This window comes from Tiliqua scincoides, chromosome 8, assembly GCF_035046505.1.
Source record: "Tiliqua scincoides isolate rTilSci1 chromosome 8, rTilSci1.hap2, whole genome shotgun sequence".
Taxonomy (NCBI): domain Eukaryota; kingdom Metazoa; phylum Chordata; class Lepidosauria; order Squamata; family Scincidae; genus Tiliqua; species Tiliqua scincoides.
The window spans coordinates 27,633,086-27,647,526 of NC_089828.1; the positions used below are offsets into that span (position 1 = coordinate 27,633,086).

The following is a 14,441-nucleotide window of genomic DNA, read 5'->3' on the forward strand; positions in this document are numbered from 1 at the left end:
TTGCACATACACATCATGGCTTGTAACCCGTAATGGATTTTTCCTCCAGAAACTTGTCCAATCCCCTTTTAAAGGCATCCAGGCCAGTCGCCATCACCACATCCTGTGGCAAGGAGTTCCACAGACCAACCACACGCTGAGTAAAGAAATATTTTCTTTTGTCTGTTCTAACTCTCCCAACACTCAATTTTAGTGGATGTCCCCTGGTTCTGGTGTTATGTGAGAGTGTGAAGAGCATCTCCCTATCCACTCTGTCCATCCCCTGCATAACTTTGTATGTCTCAATCATGTCCCCCCCCAGGTGCCTCTTTTCTAGGCTGAAGAGGCCCAAACGCTGTAGCCTTTCCTCATAAGGAAGGTGCCCCAGCCCCATAACCATCTTAGTCGCTCTCTTTTGCACCTTTTCCATTTCCACTATGTCTTTTTTGAGACATATTTTTTTTTACTGTTTGCCATGTCTGATCCCTCCCTTTGTGACATAGACCCTCCTTGGGAATGGGTGGAGGTGTGGAGGATTCCAAACCTCCTCATCACATCATCACAAACATTCATGTGGTCTCTCATACTTGCTCACATACCTCCTTCATTTCAGTTTGGAGAAAACTGCGGATTAAAAATGGAGGCATTGGTGGCAGTTCTCTATCCAATCAGGGCGCAGAGTCACTGCTGCCTCCCCCCCCCCAGTAATGCTGCAAACTTCAGCAGGGGAGCTGGTGGCAGGCCCCGCAATTCATCTAGCTTTCCTGTTTCCTTCGGTTCACTGTGTCATTATGTTTCAGTACATATGAGTAGCTCAGTGAAGTGGTAAAGGGCCAACAGATGAGACAGGTTTGGAGATGGTCTATAGGTGCAAGCTACTATCTGTGCCTATCTGCCACCTGAGCAGTCCGTATCATCTTGTGGTGGGCTAACTCTGAGGCCACCTGATAAAGATTCTCCCATTCCAACAAATCTTTGCTCACATTGTGAGATGGCCACACTCTGACTGCTCCTTCCGTGTCCTGATCTTTTTAAACTACATGCTATGTTTAGGGCCCAATCCTATCCAACGTTCCAGTGCTGATGTAGTGCCAACAGGGCATGTGCTGCGTCCTGTCATGGAGGATGGCAATTCAAAGAGGCCTCCTCAAGATAAGGAAACATTTATTCCCTTACCTTGGGGCTGCATTGTTCCTGCAGCAGTTCCTGCATTGGATAGGATTGGGCCCTTAGTTAGTCATACAGAGAAAGATTTAATGCTGAAGGGGTCTACTTCCCATTTATTGCAAATAACCACATAGGGCAGGATTTTTGTGGCAAGAAAACCATGTAAGGAGAATATATGAACAGGCCTACTTTCAGTAGGTTTCATGCTTGTATCACAGAGGGAACAATCCTGATGTAAATTAAGATGTAAATTGAAATCTCCTCTACTGGTAGGTTTTAGCAGTTTCAAATGACAACATTTTCCAGAGCTGGTTCATCCAAGAGGTCAGCTGAGCTGGTTGTCTCAGGCAGCAGATTGCCGGGAAAGCCTACTGCATTGTTCGTCCACCCATGCACCTCTATCTGCTGTTCCTCCTTCCCTGCCCCGTTCCCCAGATTCAAAAGGAAAAGAAGAGAAGTATGGAAGAGAGAAAAGTGGTGGGCAAGATCTGGGTAGAAAAATGTGGCAGTGGCTGCTGTACCACCAGATAAGGGGGGTGGTGTTTGATGGGCTGTGTCAGGAAGTCTTGGGCCACTCTCAGCCCTGAATTTTTCAAACCAATCATTAAAACTACAGTGGATCAAGAGATATCAAACAACATCCATCCAAATAGCATCCAATCAAAACAGTATCCAAGAAGATAAAAAATGGCATCACAAAACCTCTTTAGGGAGGCCATTCTGCAATCTGGGCACTACAATGAATTTGAGCCCGGAAACAAATTCCTGGGCAGCTAGTTAATTTAAAAGGATCAGTGTAATATGGTCCAAATTCCTGAATCCAGACAAAACCCAGGCAGGTAGTCACATTCTGGACCAATGAAAATTTCTAGACTGTCAAATGGCTATATCCCTCTATTCATCTGCCTCACTAATCTATTCAGCAACATCTAAAGGAGTGTTTAAAAATACATATTTCCAGAAGCTCAGTTATCAGGCAAAAATTCAGCAATTTTTTTTCTTGGCCTAAATTCAATACCTATATTCACATTCCCTTCCCTATCTGCATAATCCTATAATTTCTGCTTTCTTAGATATTGTGCAATATATAGTAGGTCAACAATGCAGTAGGGTTGAATACATGGCAGTTAAGAAACAGGCCTGCAACACTGAGGTTGCTCAGTCTGGCAGGTCTGAAGGGCTACTGAGAAAAGAGAGCATTTGGAAAAATGTGGCATTGGAAAAATGCCCAGCCCAGGAAGCTGTCCAGAGCAAACCAACACTTACTTACCAGTGCAAAATCTTGAGAACCAAATGCTTGAAATCTTTGGGAGCAGCAGCCTAATCCCTGCAGTGTGGCCTTCCCCTCAAAGCTCTGCCAGGGAAATGTTTGTGGAAGGAGATGGTCTTAGCAACCTAGTGCCTTGTTACCTCTCCCAGGTAATCATCAACAAACTGACAACCAAACATACGCTCAGTGGAGGTGATTCTTGTTGGATGCATACAGATATTTTTTCAGATGTGTAGGCCTTAAGGTCACACCAGCCCAGTCAGGGTGCTGCGTCTGTCATAGTCATCCCAGAAGATACCCAAGAGTGCATGGGAAGGCCAGGCGCACAAACTGCCTGCCTTGCCTCTTCCCTCATTTCTGCCCAGTGGGTAGTGGTGGCACCACCAACTGTATTCTTCCTTTTATAATTCAGGAAGCAGGATGAGGAGGAACAGTGTGGTATAGCATCAGTAGGCATACTTGGCATATCCACCAGTAGGCACACTTCATCAGTTTGCCATCTGAAGTGACCGCCTAAGTTGTCCTCATGGATAGGGCCAGCATCGTTCAAGGTAGGGAGAAGGGCAGAGATGCTGGGTTTTTAACAGTGGCACAACATGAAATACCACAGGGATAGCTTTCCCTTCACTGCATGTCCATGGAAGGAAAGGTTGCAATAGTTCACCTTCTGCCTTCCATGTAGTTGTTGAAGCAATCCAGCCACATGACTTGTGCAGAAGCCCCAACAAACTGAACACAGCTCACTCACCATGAAACCCCTTGTTCTTCTGCCTGCTTCACAGCCTGGAACAGCAACAATATGTGTGTGTACGAGCTCACAGGCATGTGCTTGTGTGTTAATCAAACACTTGGCAGGCCACAAGATATGCCTGATGGGTAATGTACAGGCCTGCGTTCACGTCAGAGAGCTTCTAGTGGGGCTGGGGCAGGAGGAGACAACCCTAGACAAGAAGGAATTACATATCTAATGTTGCACTACCCTGCATATGCCCAATCTTGTCTGCTCTTAGAAGCTAAGCAGAGTCAGGCCTGGTTAGTACTTGGATGGGAGACCGCCTGGAAATACTGGGTGCTGTAGGCTTATACCATAGTCTTTCGAGACTGAAGGTTGCCAAACATACTCCTCTGCGCACTTATTTGGGAGCAAAGGGCGAAATTTGACTTTCAACCTAGCTCTAAGAGACAGATTTAAAGTAGGGCCAGATGTGATCTTTATACGCCTTTTCTTTAAGCCTTTTTAAGCTTGATCTTTTTAAATGCTGTAGAGGCTCAGTGTGGTAGGGACTTTAATGCTTTCCTCTGCCACAATTTTTGCATCAAAAATCTCCTCCCCAGCAAACCCCTCCCCAGTGGAGATTTGTCTGTCCCCCCCCCAACAAGAACCCTCTCCCTGACATTCCTGGAGTTCCTTTGCTCCAAAGTCCAACTTTGACTTACCACAAGGCAAAACTTCCATTTCTCATAGTTTCCACCCATGTATATAACAATCCAAGAGGCTCCATATTCATTCAATACCATTAGAAACAGGAAAGGGCAGAAAAGCTTGGTGTTCTGTCATTTTTGGCAATCACCTGCTATCATTCACAGAACCCAGGTTATTTAGGTAGTTCCCAAAGACCAAACCTCACCGATGGGCCAAAGCCATGGAACCACTTAAATTAAGAATATTTTTCATGTAAAGACCTGTCTGTGAGCTCCTTCAGGGGAGGAATAATGCTACATTCATATAAACAGCTCTGCATTGTGCTCTTGGCATGTTGTGTCCCTGGGAAAAAGTTGTTTTATATTATTACTATTCATTTATTGCAGCACCATTTGTGCCTTTAGTGCTTTACAAGGACTGAGAGGTCAAATCCTTGCTGCAAGGAGCTTACAATCTAGATACTGACCCAAGGGAAACAACATAGGAAAGAGAGAGGAATTAAAACAGGGATAAATGGAAGAATATGCTATTGTTTCAGTTACTGTATATTACTGAAGCTTAGTTACAGTAGTGGAAGAGGCCTAATTCTATGCATGTTTAATCAGGAATAAGTCCCATTTATGGCTGAGGCCACTGCTGCCTAGATAACATGATTGGGGCAGCGTGGTAATGGATACTCTACATTAGCTGTTAAGAAAAGGGATCAGGTTAGATAACAGGCATGTAAAGGCAAGCCAAGCGCTCTGAAGTCCCTGAGGAAAATTTGTGTCCCAAAAGCCAGTTATAGCATCAGCCATCCCTAATGATACACTACTGAAACATGACATAACACAATTGCCTTGCTGGGTCAGATCAACCTAGGAGGGCTGGCTGTAGACCTGCTAGAGCCTGAGGCAATGTGCCAAATGTCCCCTCCCTTGTGTGGCACCTCGGTGTGCCAAATGCCACCCTCCAGCGGTGCAACAGTTGCCAGGCCTCCTCCTCTGCATCCTGCACCTGGATTCGAAAAGGTAGAGGGGAATGGAACAGAAGAGGAAGTGTGTAAGAGAGGCAAGTGGAGGGCTAGAGTGTCTCCAATGCTCTAGTGCAGGGGTGTCCAAAGTTTTTGGCAGGAGGGCCACATCATCTCTCTGACACTGTGTCGGGGGCTGGGGAAAAAAGAATTAATTTACATTTAAAATTTGAATAAATTTACATAAATTAATATACTAGAGGTGGAACTTATATGAATGAATGAAGGTCTTGCAATAGCTCAAGGCCTATAAAAGGCCTTTCACAAAGCAAGGCTGGCTTTTTCTTTGCTGCTGCTGCAGCATCACAGACACAAAAGAGCAAGCAGGGGAGGGGAGCCCTCATCCCACAGCCAATGTGAGAGGTCAAACAGTCGCCCTCATGCTGAGAGCAGTTGCGTCGAGCCAGTGTGGGCTCCAGCAAGTTACCAGAGGCTCATTGGAGGGCCAGAGGTTCATTGGAGACTGGCATGTCCCTGAGGGCCACATTGGGAGTCCTTGAGGGCTGCAAGTGGCTCCAGGGCCGGGGTTTGGGCACCCCTGCTCTAGTGCACCATTTTCTTCTACTCCACACTTCCTCTTCTGCTCCTTTTTGAATGCAGGGCATTGGAAGGAGCAGCAGAGGTGAGTGGAGCCAGGTGGTGGGCTCCTCCTGTCAGTGCCACAAGAGGCATCCACCGGTGATGCAAGGTCCATCTAGTCCAAATCCAATATTCAGTTTCCAAATGGCAGTCAGCCACAGGTCTCTGAGAACCTGCCCCCAGAATCCAGTTATATAGGTATACTACTGCTGAACATGGAAGTTCCATTTGACTACCATGCCTAATAGCATTGATGTGCGCGCATGTGTGTATTTCATTCATTCTTCTAATCCCTCTTTAAAAACATTGGGAATTATTGGCTACTTCATAATCATTCTGGCAATGCCTAGGCTGGCTTTAACACATGCAGCTCAGCTTCCATTAAAGTTTTCTAATTCAGGAAAATGCTTTAAAATGACACCCTGGGGTCATCGTTTTCCCGAGACATATGTGGGTCATGCAGGAGAAGTAGGGAACACCCAAGGAAAATCTAGGACATACTCAGAGATACGTGGGACAAGATGAGAGTGATGGAAGAAAAATGTTGTACAGGGGTGAAAAATGATGACCCTGGGGTCATCAAGATGTTGAAAAAATTTCAATTTCCCTAGGAACATGTGGGGCATGCAGGAGAAGTGCAGGAGACCCACGGAAACTGTAGGACATACTCAAAATATGTGGGACAAGATTAGGGCAATCAATGAAGAATGTCTTTCAGGGGTGGAAAAAGATGACCCAGGGGTCACCAGATGTCGAAAAAATTTACATCAAATTTTTTTGACATTTGATGACCTTGGGTCATTGTTTTTTACCTCTGAAAGACATTTTTCCTGGATCGCCCTCATCTTGCCCGCATATCTGTATGTCCTAAATTTTCCTTGGGTGCCCCACACATCTCCTGCATTCCCAACATGTGCCTAGGTAAAATGACATTTTTTTTGGCATCTGATGACCCTGGGGTCATCGTTTTCCACCCCTGTACAACATTTTTCCTTGATCGCCCTCATCTTATCCCACGTACATCTGTGTATGACAAACAGTTACCTTGGGTTTCTCGCAATTCTCCTGCATTCCCGACATGTGACACGGGAAAACATTTTTTCGACATCTGTTGACCCAAGTGTCATTGTTTTCCACCCCTACAGTTTCCTTGGGTGTCCCACAATATTCCAGCATGTGCCTAGGGAAAACAAAATTTTTTCAGCATCTGAAGACTGCAGATCATCATTTTCCACCCCTGCACAACATTTTTCCTCGATTGTCCTCCTATTGTCCCACGTATCTCTCAGTATGTCCTAGAGTTTTCTTGAGTATCCCGCATTTCTCCTGCATGTCCCACATGTGCCATGGGAAAACGAAATTTTTTTGACATCTGTTGACCCCGGTGCCATTGTTTTCCTCCCCTGAAAGACATTTTTCGTTGATCGCCCTCATCTTGTCCCATGTATGTCTGTGTATGTCCCACAGTTTCCTTGGATGTCCTGCACTTCTCCTGCTTGTCCCTCATGTCTAGGGAAAACAAAATTTTTCGACATCTGATGACCCCGGCGTCTTCGTTTTCCACCCCTGTATGACATTTTTCCTCGATCACCCTCATCTTGTCCCAGGTATGTCTGAGTACGTTCCCCAGTTTTCTTGGATGTCCTGCAATTCTCCTGCATGCCCCATGTGTGCCTAGGGAAAATGAAATTTTTTTGACATCTGATGACCCTGGGGTCATCGTTTTCCAACCCTGAAAGCCATTTCCTCGATTGCCCTCATCCTGTCCCAGGTATGTCTGTGTATGTCCTACAGTTTCCTTGGGTGTCCTGCACTTCTCCTGCATGGCCGACATATGCCTCGGGAAAACGACATTGTTTTGTCATCTGATGACCCTGGGGTCATTGTTTTACTCCCCTGAAAGACTTTTTTCCTCGATCGTCCTCATCTTGTCCCACGTATGTATGTGTATGTCCTGTGTTTTCCTTGGGTGTCCCACACGTCTCCTGCATGACCCACATGTGCCTATGGAAAACAAAATTTTTTTGACATCTGATGACCGCGTGGTCATTGTTTTCTACCCCTGAAAGCCATTTTTCCTTGATCGCCTTCCTCTGGTCCCATGTAGCTCTGAGTATCCTACAGTTTCCTTGGAAGTCCTGCAATTCTCCTGCATGCCCCAAATTTTTTCGACATCTGATGACCCTGGAGTCATTGTTCTCCCCCACTGAAAGACGTTTTTCCTGGATGGCCCTCATCTTGCCCCATGTATGTCGGTGTATGTCCTAAATTTTCCTTGGGTGTCCCACATATCTCCTCCATTCCCCACATGTGCCTAGGGAAAATGAAATTTTTTTGACATCTGATGACCCCAGGGTCATGGTTTTCTACCTCTGTACGACATTTTTCCTTGATCGCCCTCATCTTGTTCCACGTATGTCTGTGTATGTCCTATAGTTTCCTTGGATGTCCTGCACTTCTCCTGCATGCCCCACATGTGCCTCTGGGAAACGAAAAATTTTCGACATCTGATGACCCTGGGGTCATCGTTTTCCATCTTTGTACAATATTTTTCCTCAATCACCTTCATCTTGTCCCACGTCCCATCCTGACACCAGCTTTAGCAAGTCAGGTAAAGTCCCGATTTAGGGGGGGGGGAAACCCTTGAATGCTACTGTACAAAAAGAACTGGAAAATTCTTTCCCAAGATATGCATCAGTTTCCATATCTTCGTGCCACTGGCTTTTAATTTGTTGCACATCAAATGTTTCCCCCAACACGCAATGGTGCACCCACCACTCCTACTATCCCCTCTACCGAGATTCAATACTTTTCAAATCCAGGAAGAGGGAAGAGAAGGAATTTGTTTGATAGGGCACAGATGAGCAGCCCCACCAATTTGCTGCCTGACATGATTGTCTCCGTTAGCCTCATGGAAGGTTCGCCTTGACTACAAAGAGAAATGAATTTGGCAGTCTCCTGCTGTTCATGTTGCAAGCTTTTGCATGATCTATGCATTGACTGCTCTGGTGCATTTTGGTCTCATTAATATGAGGTCAGCATGGTCTCAGCAGCGGTCATCTTCCATGTTGGTCAGTTCATATTTTTCGTGTGGGACATTATTGTGGCTTGGCTCTGGTGGGGCGTGGTGAAGTTCAATAAAGAGCATGTAAATGCCAGCTCCAAGAGCTCCACCAATCATTGGGCCAACGACAGGGACCCACCAAAAGTGGTTTCCAGCCCTGTAGAGATAAGAGAGAGAAAGATTATTATTCTTTTGTCTATAGCAACATTTGGTACTTTTCAAGACTTTGCAGCCATTATCTGAGTTCTGTATGTTTCTTTACAATAATCCTGAAAGGTAGGCTAATATGAATTTATTAGTTCATTTGTTTTGGGGATTTCTTTTGCGTAGATCTTAAGGCAGCTAACAAAACTGATGAATAACAAAAGCAGCAAATAAAAAGCAATAATGAACTGGCAAGTAAAAACAAAACAAAACAACCATCCGTTTATGGAAGTGCTGGCAGAGCTCACAAAAGTTCATCAGATACCACGGAAAAGCCTAAGAGAACACTTTCAACGGAGGAATATGCATAAGGAGGTAATCCCATTGTTTAGTTGCCACCACCAAAAAGGTGCTCTCACCTGTAGCCACTTGCCTAATTTCTAAGTGGAGAGGAACCTGGGGAACAGCCTGTGTGAAAGATCTTAATTGATGGATAGGTTCATATGGGAGAAGGGTGGAAGAGAGGGGAGCAGGGGCTTAGCATAGCTTTAGAGCATTTCCTGGGAGATTTTCTGGGCTACCCCTCTTCTCCATTCATCCACTCCACTCCACTCTCTCTCTCTCTCCCCTCCCCCTCTCAATCTCTCAGTCAATAGTGACTGATGACAGAGACAGGTCACAGAGGTGGACCAAGGAGGCCACTCATCCATAGCCCAGTCACACATTCTATTTGTGTGCCATTGCTGTTGATCAGAATCTGTTATGTAGTACATTTTAGCAGAAGCATGATGACTCCTTAATTTTGAAGGACAAATTGTTATCTTTTACAGGCTGCATATTTTTTTCCGTTATTATGGAAAATCATTTGTTGGAAATGATTTTCCTTTATTATGGAAAATCAATTAGACCTCTGAAATAAATAGAAATCCTGTTAAAGTGTGATATTAGCTATGAAAAAAATATTCAAACAAATAAAATCAGAAGTATTTCATTATTCATTGATTGTATAAGTCTCTCCTCAAAAAAGTTGCTATTTTACCTATTTCAGTGTTTTTCAAAGCATGGGTCGGGACTCACCAGGTGGGTCACAAGCCAATTTCAGGTGGGTCCTCATTCATTTCAATATTTTATTTTTAATGTATTAGACTGGTATGTGACTGCATTTGGGGAAATGTTACAGATCTATACTTTTACAGACTACTACCCCTGCTAATTGGGTAAGAGGCACTTTTTCAAGTGGGTGCTCCTTTTTTTAGCAGGGGGAGAGTAACTGGCCCACCTCACCCCAGCACTGTCTGTTCTAGTGGCTGTCTGCTGGTATTCATTTGCATCTTTTTAGATTGTGAGCCCTTTTGGGACAGGGAGCCATTTAGTTATTTGATTTTTCTCTGTAAACCGCTTTGTGAACTTTTAGTTGAAAAGCGGTATATAAATACTGTTAATAATAATAATAATAATAATAATACTATGTATATGGTTTTAACAGTGATACTCAATGGGATGTACTCTTGGGTAAGTGTGGGTAGGATTGCAGCCTAGGATTGTTAAAAAATTTTCCACTTGATGATGTCACTTCTGGTCATGATATCACTTCTGGTGGGTCCCAACAGATTCTTATTCTAAAAAGTGAGTCCTGATGCTAAATGTTTGAGAACCACTGACCTAGTTCCTTTTAGAAAGAGATACCTCTGACTGTCCACCAGGGGTCACCCTTGACACACAATGAAACTAGCAAAATCTCCTTACTAAACTTTCGGAAACTTTTTCAGAAGGAGAGATACAGTACATGGCTTCTTGAGGGAAGCCTGGGATATAACTCTTAATAAAGTCATACTCAGATAACACATTACAACATCATTATATGTATATCTCTGCCTGTAGCTGTCCCTCCGATCTGTTGAGTTGAGTGGATGCAGAGTTGCTTAACTTGAGCAAGAGTTGCTACACATGTGTCTTCATGCCCTGGGCACTACGAAGGGAACAAGGTCAGGGGGAAGATGTGGAGAAATTGAGTACTTTGTTCCTTTCCTTTCACTCCACACAATCAGCCATTTGAATAAGAGAGCACAAATCATTAGAGTTAAATTAACTCTATTAATTGGACAAAGAGGCACTTTCAAAAGTGCAGGCTCACTTACATTTAGCAGTGAGAGAGCATCTGTCCCCACTCATCTGTCTCCTTTTAGATTGGGAACTTCCTTGGAACAGAGAACCATCCTTCCAGTTCTATATATAAACATGCTGAATAATAACATCACCATCATTCTCTGGCAGAATCCCAGCCCTTTAAAAGCTACACTCCATGCATGGAAACCTCCTGCCTTCAATGCCACAAAGAGTTACAGTGCTGGGTCAAACATAAAGGCTTCTGTGTAGCAAAGATGCTGCTAAATTCCACTATGTTCCAAGGTGGAATGAGATTCTGGAAGCAAGAGTTTAGGTATTTTCGCAGCAGAAACAAGTTTTGTTCTGCCAATCTCTCCTTTGGTAAGAATTTTAAGACCTTTAGGATGGGGTATAAATGAACAATGATTTCTGCTGAAACAAAGCTACTTACGTGAAGACTTCCACTCCCCATCCGGCCATGAATGTGAAGAGGCGTGGGGCTAGGTCTCTCGCTGGGTTCATGGCAGCACCGCTGTTCATGGCCAAAGACGACGTCAGTAGTATGATGAGAAGGCCAACTCCGATGGGCTCCAGCCCCTTCGGCATACCTATATTGCTTGCATCGAAGATGGCAAAGACACCTAGGAGGAGGATGGCCGTGGACATCACCTGCCCAGTGAGAGCAAACAGATTCACTATCAATCAGGCTCAAGGATAAAGTTCAGCTAGCCAAAATGGGGCATCAAGTGAGTTCAGTTGCCATTTGGGTTTCGTGGAATGACTTGGTAGCTCGCATGCTCTGTTGACAATTGTTGTGTTTCTAATGAAGAGCCTGTGATGGGTGGGATAATGCACTGTGTGAACAGATTAGTCAGGGCTGGCTCAAAACTACCTGGTATCTGAGGCAGTGTCAGATGTGCCCCCCCTTAACCAGAGGCACACCAGCCACTGCTATCAATCCTCATCTTCCTTCTTTCATTCCTTGGGTTTGAGAAGGAAGAAGGAGGAAGTTTGAAAGGGAGGAATTTGATAGGCCAGAATGGGAAGAACATGCTGTAGCCCACCACTTTCCTCTCCTCTACACTTTCTCTTAAGCTCCATTCCCTTTGTCACAAGCAAGAAGCCCTCTCCAGAGGGAAACTCCCTTTTTCTCACCCTAAATGACAGCATTCTGTAGATACTGAGACTGACTTAGGAAGCAGTCTGCCAAGCCATGATGATAGGCTTGATACTGCCCAGCTAAGAAAGAATGAACTCCTAGGAAAAATCTCTGCCAGGAGGATACTGAATTGTAAGCTGCCTCTTTAAGTTAGGGAAGTTTTACTTAGAATCTGTTTGTAGTTTATTTTGAACTGTGCCTCTTGATCCCACATATAGAATGTGATTGTCTGTTTTTCCTTTGTTCCAGCTTAATCCCCAATAAATCTCTTTCCTTTGATTTGATTAAAACCAACCTGCTTGGGGCTTTTATCCAAAGACCAGTTGGCCTCCCTTTTCTGATGCCTTGCTCAGCCTTGTACGCTGCCCAGAGAAGGCTTGACTGTGCGTGTGCATGTGTATGATTGTACAGTATGTGGATGCTTCAGTAACTCAACATCAGGGGTGTCAGTTGACAGATCAACTTCCAGGGGGTGGAGGGCCTGAGCCCACATTGTTGGTGACAGTGCCCTATGGGCTGTGTGGTTTGGACATGATCTCAGAGTGGGAAGAAGCCCAGATGAAATAGAGGTGGATGTGGTAATACCCTGGAGACCACCGTACTTCCCTTTCTTTTTAAATCCAAGAAGTGAGGGGAAAGTGGATGGATGAGTGAGAGGAGGTGGTGGGCATTCCATGCTTTTCTGATACCCGAGGCAGCCAATCAGAGCCTCATGGAAGGGCTGGCACTGAGATTTGAGCCCTTTAAACAAGGCAGCTTTGGTGCCAAGACTGTTGCTCTCCAGCAGTGGAGGCCAGGGGAGTGAAGCCCATAGCATGTAAGGGGAAAGCATATGAGCTTGACCGAGTTTTGACAATCATCCTCAAAGGTTCTTCTCTGAGTCCTCCTGATTTTGGAGGTGAGGTGGGTGGTGACCAGGGGACAGGGTTTTTTGTTTGTGTGAATGCCCCAGTTATGGAATGCTCTCCCCAGAGTAGCTTGCCTAGTGCTGAGCTGAGTCACATGCCTTAGCAGCACCATACAAAGACATTTTTATTTGTCCAGGACTTTTAGATGGCTTGAGTTTTTAAAAGGAATGTTCTTTGCTGAATCTGTTGTTGACATTTGTTATGAATTTTGTATTACTGCCATTATTATTGTGCTTCAATGATTGTCAGTCATTCTGAAAGACTGGCGAGCAGGGACACAACATGGGAACAAAATCGAATGGAAAGCTCTCCCCAGAGTGGCTTGCCTATGCTGAGCTGAGTCACATGTCTTAGCAGCACCAAACAAAGGTGTTTTTAGCCAGGCCTTTTAGATCGCTTGAGTTTTTAAAAGGAATGTTCTTTGCTGAAGCTGTTGTTGACATATGTTATTAGTTTTGTATTACTGCTATTGTTATTGTGCTTGAATGATTGTCAGTCACTCTGGAAAGCAGGGCTTGCACAGAAAAGAACAATGTTTTTCTGCTTTCCTCATGTCCAGTTTTGTACTGAAGATCTCCCCAAAAGGAAGCACCATTGCATGCAAACCTTAGATTTTCTTAGTTGGATTACATCACTGTGTACTGAAAACTTTCCAGAATTATCTTGCAGGGCAGGAAAAATACAAAAAATCACTCTCTGGCAGGAATTTGGCATAGTTGACTTCAGGGAACCAGATAGTTTGTTTTCCATACAGAAAGCTTCAATGAATAAAGTTCCCAATCTATCTCACCCTTTCCCAAAGGCTCAAGGCAGGTAACAACAGTTAGGATTAAAGCAAAATAAAACAATACACACACATCAATATGTTACTCCTCTAAAACCCAGCTGTAAGAATGCCAGCCAGGCCAACAGGCAGGTTTAATGGGTGTGTTTTTGCTTTTTTTTACCTGATCTGCAAATCCATTTATCATGGACAGGTAAGGTGCTGGGTAAGTTGCAAAGATATGTGCTGTTGCATTTATTCCTGTGACACTGAGCTTTCCGTCGTCGTAGTGCATAAGTGCATCTAGGTGAAAAATAATGATACTAATTTAATTAAGTAACCACTGACATTAACATTCTCTAATAGATATCTAATAATTCGCATTCATATAACAAATTTCAAATGCTATAAACACTTCCTGTATATTTGCTCTGTTGGGCTAGAGAGAGTTGGCAAGCTAACCTCTGCTCCATACTTCCTGTTCTCTTTCCCTTTTTGAATCCAGGAAGCAGGAGGAAGAGGAAAAGCAGTGGCTGCCATGCTGCAGGGTAAAGGGTACAGCTCAGCAGCATGATTTAATGCGCTGCTTGGGGCACTGGGAGTATTGGGCTAATCCACCGGAAGGCCTTTCAGCACTGCTAAAATGTTGCTTTTTTGCAATCTGTTGGAAACAAAATTAAATCTTTGGTTCCACTTGGCACTTAATATAGTGCTAGTATTCCCCATAAAAACCTCTCTTGTGGCTAGCATTTTTGAATTGACCCTTAATTAGTTAGTCCCAGTTCCCTGCAGGGAAGGAGAGATTTAATTATTGGTTTCCTTTTTGCAGCCAGAGCAATTGCTCATAATTTTTTAAGAAGTGTAATA

The 14,441-nt window shown here is 44.3% G+C and overlaps 1 protein-coding gene across 1 annotated transcript in view; it reads right to left on the reverse strand.

Moving 5' to 3' along the window:
* Positions 1-8,138: 8,138 nt before the first annotated feature.
* The window catches only part of AQP9 (aquaporin 9), a 34,985-nt gene continuing 28,682 nt past the window's right edge, over positions 8,139-14,441 (reverse strand). The window contains exons 4-6 of the mRNA XM_066635731.1: positions 13,759-13,877; positions 11,196-11,413; positions 8,139-8,651 (exon numbers count right to left, since the gene is read on the reverse strand). Coding sequence (XP_066491828.1) covers positions 8,477-8,651; positions 11,196-11,413; positions 13,759-13,877 — 512 coding nt within the window. The 3' untranslated portion in view covers positions 8,139-8,476. The remainder of the gene's footprint in view (positions 8,652-11,195; positions 11,414-13,758; positions 13,878-14,441) is intronic.